Source organism: Benincasa hispida, chromosome 9, assembly GCF_009727055.1.
Source record: "Benincasa hispida cultivar B227 chromosome 9, ASM972705v1, whole genome shotgun sequence".
Classification (NCBI taxonomy): domain Eukaryota; kingdom Viridiplantae; phylum Streptophyta; class Magnoliopsida; order Cucurbitales; family Cucurbitaceae; genus Benincasa; species Benincasa hispida.
In genome coordinates, this window is record NC_052357.1 from 44,666,268 (window position 1) to 44,676,763 (window position 10,496).

A 10,496-nucleotide genomic window follows, 5' to 3' on the forward strand; every position below is an offset into this window, starting at 1 on the left:
CATGACCATTAAACCAAAATTTCCATGGGAACATTGTACATATAATAAAAACTTTGGGCCCAAAATGACAAATGACCTATTTTTTTTATAAAAAAAAAAGATATTGCTGACGTCACATTCAACTAAAATTACCAAAATAAATTTGCGCACACAGAAAAGCTCCTCGATCTCACTCTCTTGCTCTCTCTTCCTTTTCTTACTCACAAATCACCTTCATCTCTCTCTCGCGCTTTTACTCTCGCTCTCTCTTCCTTTCCTTACTCACAAATCACTTCTCTCTCTCACTCTCGTTCTTTTTTTTTTCTCACTTAGAGATCACTCTCCTCTCACAATTGAAGTTGGTGTGTGATTTTTCGCCGAAGTTGGTCACATCGAAGAAGAAGAATAAGGAAAGAGAAAAAAAGAAGAAAAAGTTTCGGCAAAGTTGCTTGCCAGAGAAGAGGAAGAAGAAGAAAAGAAAAAGAGAGAAAAAAAGGTCACTCAAGGAAAAGAAGAGGAAGAAGAAGAGAAGAAAAGAAGAAACTCGTTCGAGAAGAAGAGAGAATAATAAAAGAATTTGAAGGAAGGGCTGATTGATAATTTCACCATTCATCCGGGAAGAAGAGTGAAGAATAAAAGAATTTAAAGGAAGGACAGATCGATAATTTCACATCTACATAACATGAACAGAAGGTCAATTAGCAATGGTTTTAAAAAGTGGGGCATTTATCATTTTAGACCTCAAAATACAATTTTCTCAATTCCCACTTTCTCTCTCTTTCAGTTGCTTCTTCGTCTTCATCCATCCATGGAGAACCTGAAGAAGTCAGTGATCAAAATCGCCTACACCAGCGACCACGCTAACCTCTCTTCTCTGCAACGCTCTTTCATCCCCTTCCTCTACCTGGCGTCTTCTCTCTACAAGTTCGGTCTGTCCCTTCGTCACCATTTCTACCTCTACGGCATATTTCGCAAGCATCGGTAAGAGTAGAATCTTTTTTTGACTGTTTGATCATCACTCGTTATTCTTATTACTGTCCGACGTTAGGAGTAGGACTTTCTCGATCGTAGTCAGCAAATTTGGCTGACTATACTGCCAATTCCTAGTTTGGATGTTGTTTTCTGTTGGATTTCTTGGTGGCATTGAAAGGTTTTTGAAAATTAGGGAGCATGATTGAGTTACTTCAGCTCTAGATAGTTTTTTTATTTTTTATTTTTTGCGTGATTTTACTCCATAATGGTTAAGGGAAGCTCGAGATTGATGCACTAGATTAAATATTATTTCAGTTATTGAACTGCAATGGCCAGAGATATATTGATGTTTCTTGTATTGTCATCGTTTGGAATTGACATTTATTTTCTGTATGTTGATATGAAGGTTGCCAGTGCCAGTTATTAGTGTTGGGAATTTGACTTGGGGAGGCAATGGTAAAACACCAATGGTCGAGTTCATTGCCTTATGGCTTGCGGGCTCTGGGATTTCACCTCTAATTCTTAATAGGGTAACTGAATTTGAAGATAACTGAAGTACGTTTTCATTTCCACATTTCACAATTCAATTTTTGATGCTTAACTAGTAGTGGTTCTCTTTTAATTTACATCAATAGGAGATTCTTTTTGGGGGGTAATCTGACCCGAGATCTTGAGTGAGTGTCCTATTTTACATAACGATCAGCGACTTCTAGTGTGGATGTAGTGAATCAAGCAGCCAACTTAGTTTTGGTTGTGCTTCAAGAACCATTTGTTTGATAATTGTCCATAGCTTTAATTATGTGATTCTTCTGGGTTGATTTCCTGCCAGGGCTATGCTGGTGGAGATGAAGCTAAAATGCTTGGGAGGCATCTTGCTGGGAGTTCCGTTAAAGTAGGTATTGGAGCAGATAGGAGAGCTACTGCTGCTTGGTATTTTAACAAATATGGTTATATTGAATCTCAAAGTAGCACGTTGGTTGAGAAACATTGCCTAGAACAAGTGGGAAATCCTCCTAAGTCTGAAAAAATTGGTGCTGTTATCCTTGATGATGGAATGCAGGTACATCATTTCTGACTCCTAATTGTTAATGATACTTTTACTGTGGGACCTATTGCATGAGCTTCGTAGAAATGGTGACCGATAGAATTAGTGGTATGAAGAGGTTATCACGCGCTTGTAAGACGGATTTTGTTTCTTTACTAGGTTTTATTGTTGAGATTTTTTTAAAGTGACTTTTTGCTACAGATTGTTGACTGTGATAGCTTAATATTTTCATGGAACTTAGCACTGGAGTTTGCACCATGACTTGGAGATTGTTATGTTCAATGGGATAACATTGTTGGGAAATGGGCAATTGTTACCACTTGGACCTTTGAGAGAACCATTAGCTGCACTCAAGAGGGCGGACGTTGCCGTTGTTCATCATGCTAATCTGGTAAAGAATGTGGATCAGACCTGTTCTTTCTGCAAAATAATGATCACACATTTGACTGCTAGCAGCTTCTTCTGTAAGACCTAATTACTCGCTATATAGTCTGCAAACTTAAAATTTATCCTTGAAATCACAGGTTTCGGCACAAAATATTGAAGATATTGTGATAATGTTGCGGAAAGTTAAGGATTCACTTACCGTGGTGTTTACTGAAATGTGTCCCTCATTCTTCTTTGAAGTGACAAATATCAACTCCATAATATCGTTGGGAACATTTTCTAAGAGTGTAGTATTATGCGTTTCTGCCATTGGCTCTGCTGATGCTTTTGTGCAGACAATGCAAAAGGTAACATAACGATCCTTTTCATCCCCATCTTCTCATTCTCATTACTTACAGCCACGCTTCAAGAAGACAGTATTTTGGTCGATGCTTTCTGGTGTTTACAACAGCATTGCCGTAATCTTATCCATTTTGTACACTAATGTTTTCATTTGTAATTGGAAAATCATTTGCTACAGATAGGAGCATATCATGTTGATCGACTCGACTTCAGTGATCATCACGTCTTTCAAGATAGGGTAATTACTCTTCTACTGTGAGTCTGTCAGGTCTCGTACACACTCGAAAACATTGTACACGTGTATTTCCACAAACCATCTAGCTTCTACTCTACATATCAGAAACATTGAGTTTCCAAACTGGTTAGTGCCATTATATTTCCAGCTTGGGCTAACTGTCTATTTCCAAATCATGTAGGATATTGCACTGGTCAAAATAAAGCTTGAGAAATTGGAGGAGAAATTTGCTTCCAAGCCAGTCATTGTTGTTACGGAAAAGGTGAGTACACAACGATGCGTATACCTTCCTAATTTGGTGCATGATTTCCCTGGTTATATCTCATGCTTCCCTCTTTTTGAAGACCTTTTATAATTACTCTATAAATCTATTTTTTTAATAAAAGTTGTTACAAATAAATAAAGAATTGGTACATGAGTGTGATGCATGTCTGTCTTGCCGCTAGTTTCATTCCCTGGCTGCAAAATTACGCCCCTTGATAACCATTTAGTTTTTAAAAATTAAGCCTAATTCTTCTCAATTTCTTACCATGCTTTATATCTTTTTTAAGTAAAAGAATTGAATTCTTAACCAAATTCCAAAAACAAAAATAAGTTTTTAAAAACTACTTTTCTTAGTTTTCAAAACTTGACTTGGTTTTTAAAAACATTGTTAAAAAGTAGATGACAAAACAAAAAATTTAGAGGTTTAAAAAGTATTTATAGGTTTAATTTTCAAAACAAAAAACTTAAAACCAAATGGTTTCCAAACGAGACCTAATTTTTTCTGATGATGTTCACATAATCTACAGATATAAAATTGGAAAAATGGTTAAATATTTATACAGTACGCCCTTGTAACGGGGACTTGTGTTTAGAGATCTCTCTCAAGGTTTTGGTTGGAGCCCTTTGAAATCCATATCTAATCTTAGAAGTCAAAACCCTTGTTGTCTCCCGGGATTGGCCTTTGGCTAGAGTGAAACTTGTTTCAAAATTTATTTTCTCAGGATTATGATCGGGATCCTATGATATTCAAGTGCTTGCATCCGTACCGTGTTTTTGCTCTCCGTTCTCAACTCCAAATCATGCGCAGCAAAGGTTGCAGTGAAGATAGCTTCAAGAAGCTGTTTGAGTCGACGATAGGAGTAAAACTCTCTTCTTTAATGGGGTATCCTGAGCTCAAATCTGCAGTTGAGGTTAGATCTTAGACCATCTATGTAGTGATGTTCATGCTAGATGTTTATAATGTGTTGAGCAAAATCATGTGCAGTTTTTGTTTTCTTTCAGACGAATATGATTTATTTCAAGATCTCATAGGTGAACACACCCCCTTTTTACTCGAATTTTTGTACAATAGTTGGATGAGGTGTGGAAGTAAATTGCATTCTACTTTCTTTTGTTAAATTTCAAACTTAATCTATGATCCAAGTTGTATTTTCTTTTCATAACTATTATAATAAATCATATATTCACATAGATGTGCATAAGCGCTTCAACCAGAGTCAATAATATGTAAATAATCAGAGTCAATCGGAATTTAGCTCAATTGATTAAGACATATACTATCGAGTCATTGCCAAAGAGGTCATAGGTTTGCGAGTATTGTTGATCTAAAATAATATTAATAATCATAAAAACCATAAAAAGATTTCTATTTTATCTTTGAAGACCTTTTGTTTACTTTCCAACCAAATATGTAAATTATAACGACGGCGACAACCACCACCACCACCTTTAGTAATTTAAGGTCATAGTAAGCATAGTTCAATAGTCATTGTTCTAGCATTCATTGAATAAAAGAAAGTTGGCCAAAAATTCTTAAATCCAATGCATAGAGGTTATTTCACATTCAAGAATCAATTTCAGCAAGAGTTTATTACAGAAATCAAGAAATTACATGAGAAATTATAAAAGATTCATCCTCATACCAAGAAAATTAAGAATCTACCTAAACTAAACTAGATAACTTACCTTAATGTAGCATCTCCATCAAGATTTGATCAAGGAATAGCATGGATGCATCAAAGGTAAGAAAAGAATGAAAGAAAAAGTGCAAAAAGCTAAGAAAATTGAGAGAAAATTGAGTGTTCTGATCTCCTATGTGAAAACGCAGAAATTTGCTTTTATACAAAGGTAGCAGTGTTGTGACTCTAATGATAGCGTTGCAACGTTCTTATGCAATTCAGATCTCGAGCGTTTGGGTAGAGGTGCGGCGTTGGTGTGACGCTTGGTTTCAATGAGGCGCGCGCGCGAATTCTGAAATTTTTGTCAAAATTCGTACTGACGATGCCCTATATCCAATGCTACTGCCTTTAAACGTCGCGTGCCAACATTGAGCGAGGGTTGTGACATTGCTTGCGTTGCCATATGTGCTCTATTGAGTGGCATTTTGATAATTTTCGCAACTTCTTCAATTTTATTGATTCTAAACTCCATTTTGACACCAATTTAGCTCATTTTTCACATAAATGACATCTTTGACCTGTGGGATGAATTTACCTATAAAGTGAATATTTTATGCATAAGAATTATACAAATATGGTAGAGTTAAGGATATAAAACTAGCTCTTTTTTAGAGCTATCAAACACCCCCAACTTAACTCTTGATCGTCCCAAGCAAGAAAAAATAAAAATATATATTTGAGCAAAAAGGTTTTGTTCATTTGATTCAATCATTTGATTCACTTGATCGTTTGGTTCTAATCTCAAGTCTCAACAGTCTAGAAAGTAATCCAATCAATCACTTAGATAGTCAAAGATTTGCAAACAATCAATTGAAACTCATTTTTTAAAAGACTTTTTCGAGTAAAATCATGGAAGAAATAATGCAATTTTCTCTTTATAAGACACCGAAAAGGTTTTATTTAGCTCTCATTTCCTCTTCCCCCTACTCTAGTTGGGTTATCAGCCTAAGACATACCGACTTACAAAAAGAAGAGACAATACTAAGACAAGGGTGTCTAAAACTCATACACACAAAACTTAGAAGGCATCCTTTTTAGTGAGAGAGTTAGCTTTCACACTCAACCGTCGGGAACGTATCCACTCTTTTCTTGCGGGGCCCTAACTCGACAAGGTGGAGGTAGCTCTTTTCACCTCTATCCATGCACACACTTTTTATCTTTTCCGGCAAACTTTTATTTTAACTTACTTTTTTTTTCCAGCAACTATTTTGCTTATTCTTCTTCTTCTTCTTCTTTTTTTTTATCACACTAGACTCTTTTTTATCCACTTTGTCAAGTCTTGCTTCTAAAACTAGTTGGTTATTCTAAAGGCTAAAGGTGGGCCTTTCGAGATGACAAAGAAAATCAAGTAGATAAAACTTTTTTAGAAGTTTAGGATTCTAAAATGAACTCAAAACAAGACATTCAATTTTTTCATGAGATTGACCAGAAATATTTTCTAAATGTCAAAATCTTGTATGAAAAATTTTGTATCTAAGGTCTCAAAAGCATACACCTAAAGGAGTGCGTCGTCAACTTTTCATTGACAAGAAAGAATGATTGAGCAAAAACAAAATGAATTGATTTTGTTTTATGTGTTTCATTCAAACATTTAAACAAAAATGTAAATTTCAGAGTCACAAAAACTTTCTTTTTTTTTAAATCATATCATCAAGAATCAAGAGTATAAAAGAGCATCAAGATTAAAAAAAAAAAATCAGATTCTACAAAATCTATCAAAATGGCAAACTCGAGCTTGGATGCTCAAGGGTTCCAGATATGCATATATCTTCACGAATAAATTTTTTTTAGCATGATTCAAAAACTAGATAGAATTTAAGCAAAACGATAGTGAGCATGCATCACACCCAACACCCCCAACTTTAAGAGCAAACATTGTCCTTGATGTTATAGAATAAAGAAAAGTACAAGGACAAAATAGAAAGGAGAGAACATAAAAACGCCCCTGATTTTTGGACGGGTGCTTAGATTGAGCTTGCAGTACTTCTTTTCTTTTCTTTTTAATATTATCTACAAAGAAAGAGATTCAAAATTCTCTCAATTATTTATTTTAAAAAAACAAGCTAATGTACTAAAAAAGGAAAAGAAAATGAAAATGAAAAAAATAAAAAATTAAACTCCTCGTTGCCTCCAGGTAGCGCAATTTTTAAGGTCGCTTGCTTGGCTGTATTCGGCCTGTCAAGGTACGTAAAAATTTTCGTGTTTCTTTGGGCCTTTCTTTCTTGAGTCGATAAAGCCCTCAAAGCCCAACAAAGCTCCTACATTTGAAAGGCACCAAACAGATCTTTTTTATTTTTTAGATTAATAATAAATAAATAGGAAATAAAACAAAAGACTCAAGGACTGACTCTTCAAAGAGTAAAGACTCAGACTCGTGAAGGAAAGATGAACAATATTCAAAGATAAAAGAAATACAGGAGAGAAGAATAGGACAAGGCTTTGGTAGCCTCTAACTCTCTCATCTGAGGCTCCTCAAAATGAAGCTCGTGTTCATACTCAACCTCACAGACTTGTTTTTGGTATGGTGGGGGATAAACATCTTCATCATCACTCATCTAAGAGAATTCCTCAATAAGGTCGACCTCAGTGCCACAGACGATGGGAAGCTCAGAATGTCTCTCCAGTGGGGGCATGAAATGTGCAAGTTGAGAAAAAGGATCCATCTCAACTAGCATGGGGGCTTGAGTCTCCAGGTGAGACTCAATAGACTTCTGCTCACACTGAGAAAAATCGTTAGCAAGTTCACACATTAGAGATTCCAATGTCTTACCTTGACCTGAAGTCTGAAGAACCAGCTGCTTAACATGATGGTCGATGTTGGTTAACTCACTGCTCAACTCAGTATGATCAGAGGATGGTTGCAACAAGGATTTTTGTTGCCTATGGATTTCTTAAGAAAACTCATAAGAGTAGTTAGAAATCTCCAAAACCAACTCTTCTAATGACTTACCTAAACTGACATAAGGATAATGCATCAACGTCAAGCTCGGGCTAGGCATCTCCCAAGGGAAGTAGGTATCGCGCATATGACCATGCAAAAGCTGGGGACATGCTTCAAATGAATGTCCTTGAAGTGAACAAACTCTACATGTCTGAAGATCCTGTAATTGCCTAGTAGTCAAAACTTGTACAAGAGAGGTTAGTTCGGATATTTGATTTCTAAGTTTATGTATTTCTCTTACCTCTTGTTCTTGTTTTTGTTGAGTTGTTTGCCTTACAAGAAGCACATAATAGATGTTCATATCCGCCATAATAAAAAGAAGACTTAAATATAAAGAAAAATCTCCATCATTGATTAGGGAATAGCATGGATGCATCGTTTCAACGTTGAGAGTAGCATTACGATTCTGCCTTATATCTGATGCTACTACCTTAAGTGTCATACACCAATGTTGAGCAAATTGTGACACTGCTTGCGTTGCCAGATACGCTCTATTGAGTGGCATTTTGGTAATTTTTACGACTTCTTTAATTTTGTTGTTTCTAAACTCTATTTTGACACTATTTTGGCTCATTTTTCACCTAAACGACTTCTTTGACCCTCAAGATAAATTTACCTATAAAATGAACATTTTATGCATAAGGATTATACAAATATGGTAGAACTAAGGATATAAAACTAGCTTTTTTTAGAGCTATAGACATAAACTCTAACAAATAGATTATAATAGCCTAGTAGGGTCCTATATAAAGAGCCCTAGGGAACCCTCATAGGAGATACAACAAAATAATCTCTACAATCGTTCTACAAAGATTCTCTGAAAAACTGTTGTGGGTGTCCAACAACTTGTTGCACAAACAAGGATTTATTTTTAAATTTGTGTTTTGTGAGCCCAAAATGTTGGGTTATGTGTAGTTATGTGCAGTTCATAATAACAGAGAGAATCAATGAGAGCAGTGTAGTTCGGTTTTTCAGTGACAACTTCCTCAAAGTTGTCGATTACCAAATTTCAACCTCTGGATTTTGGTCAGCCTATTAGGGACACATAGGGTCTCGCTTTTATCGATTGGATTGTTGTTTTAAGCTTTGGTTTGTCTACAGTCACTACTGAACAAAATCTGTAAAATTGGATGACATTTTCATTTTTTTTATCTCTCAAGCATTTATCTCTTATGCATGGAAGTATTGGTATGCTGTGAATTTTTGTATTACTGATTTCGGTTCTTTTTCCCTCGATTTCATCATAATAAGAGAAGGTAACAAGAGTGGACTCCTCATAAGTCCCGTGGTTTTTACCCTTCACATCAAAGGGGTTTTCCACATATAATTCGTGTGTTTTATTTGTTTTTAGTCTTCCTAAATTTATGATTTATTGTTATGCATTATTGGTTGACTGCTCGGTGATTATCTGATGATTAATTTATGGTGTATTAGAGTACTATTGTTTGATTGATTGTCTTGGAGGTGATCCTAGTGGGCTTTTGATATATTATTTAGGTTCTATCAAAAACTTCTCCTAAACATAGAGAAAGGTTCTCTAAAATTCTCCTTCCCTGTTTCCTTCACATATTTCAAGAGAAGTTTGCACAAATCGAATCCTTGCCAAAGTCATAGTGAGGAAGATCTCGGAAAAAAGGAACATCTCGAGAGGAAGGACATCAATTCAAGAGAAGTTTTTGTTGTAGTTACCTATCAACTAAGGTATGGAGTTTAACCCTTTTTATATTTTATGTATTTTAAATTCTTTTAAGAAATCAAAAAAATGTGATTCCATCACTTCTGCTGCGGGATCGAAGAGTTTGATCCCTTCAGCCATTTGCAAAAAGAAAAAGTAAGAATAGAAAGACAATGAGGGTCGCAAACCTATGAACTCAACCTTACGTTCTTTCTCTTGGAGAAAGACAAAAAGACCTTCAAAGCACATAAGAAAAATGTATGGCGACAATGAATCTCCCTGTCGTATGCTTCTGGAAGGCTAAGCTGTCTCTGGATGTTTCCATTGAAAAGGGTTGAAAAGATTACCGTCACAATGCAATTCATAATCAATTGGATCTAGCGATTATACAAGCGTATTTTTCTCATTATTTGCCAAGGTAATTCCACTCAACCCAGTCATACGCCTTACTCTTATCAGGCTTCAAGGCAACCACCCCAACCTTGCCAACACACTTAATGTTTAAATAGTGGATACATTCAAACCCAATGATGGCATTATCTGTAATGGGTCGACCTGGGATAAAAGTAGATTGAGAGGAAAAAATGATCTGAACTAGGACACCATTTAACCAATTTGCCAATGTTTTGGCCACGATTTAGTATATTACATTGTAGAGGCTAATCGGCCAAAAATAAACCATCGAATTTGGTTTAATCTCCTTTGGAATAAGGATAATCGAAGGGGAAATAATATCATCACCCCTTCCATCCCCATTCAAAGTATTAAGACAAAGATTAACTGTCATAGCTCCCAAATTTCATCCAATACTTCTGAAGTAAAAGCATTTTCACGAGCTTTGAGTGGGGCCAAACTCTTCACAACTAGTTCAATTTCCCCCATAGTAAAAGGCCTAATGAGATTTCTGTTCATATCATCTAAAATTGTATGTGCGATGACATTAAGTATTGCAAACACACTCTCAATTTGCGGATTGA

At 35.7% G+C, this 10,496-nt stretch overlaps 1 protein-coding gene across 1 annotated transcript; it reads left to right on the top strand.

The window, feature by feature from the left end:
- Positions 1-705: 705 nt before the first annotated feature.
- Positions 706-4,382, top strand: LOC120084611 (probable tetraacyldisaccharide 4'-kinase, mitochondrial). Its single transcript, XM_039040417.1, has 8 exons — positions 706-960; positions 1,358-1,481; positions 1,781-2,011; positions 2,238-2,387; positions 2,521-2,730; positions 2,904-2,963; positions 3,142-3,222; positions 3,947-4,382. Exons 1-8 carry the CDS (start codon positions 788-790, stop codon positions 4,145-4,147), a joined length of 1,230 nt encoding a protein of 409 aa, XP_038896345.1. The 5' UTR covers positions 706-787; the 3' UTR covers positions 4,148-4,382.
- The last annotated feature ends 6,114 nt before the right edge of the window (positions 4,383-10,496 follow it).

What these genes read in the sequence shown, in the direction of transcription:
- LOC120084611 (XM_039040417.1), top strand. Translation starts at nt 788, where the DNA reads ATGGAGAACCTGAAGAAGTCAGTGATCAAAATCGCCTACACCAGCGAC. An exon ending in TTGTTCATCATGCTAATCTG is followed by an intron (nt 2,388 to 2,520) that starts GTAAAGAATGTG and finishes TTGAAATCACAG; the next exon opens with GTTTCGGCACAAAATATTGA. An exon ending in ATCACGTCTTTCAAGATAGG is followed by an intron (nt 2,964 to 3,141) that starts GTAATTACTCTT and finishes CAAATCATGTAG; the next exon opens with GATATTGCACTGGTCAAAAT.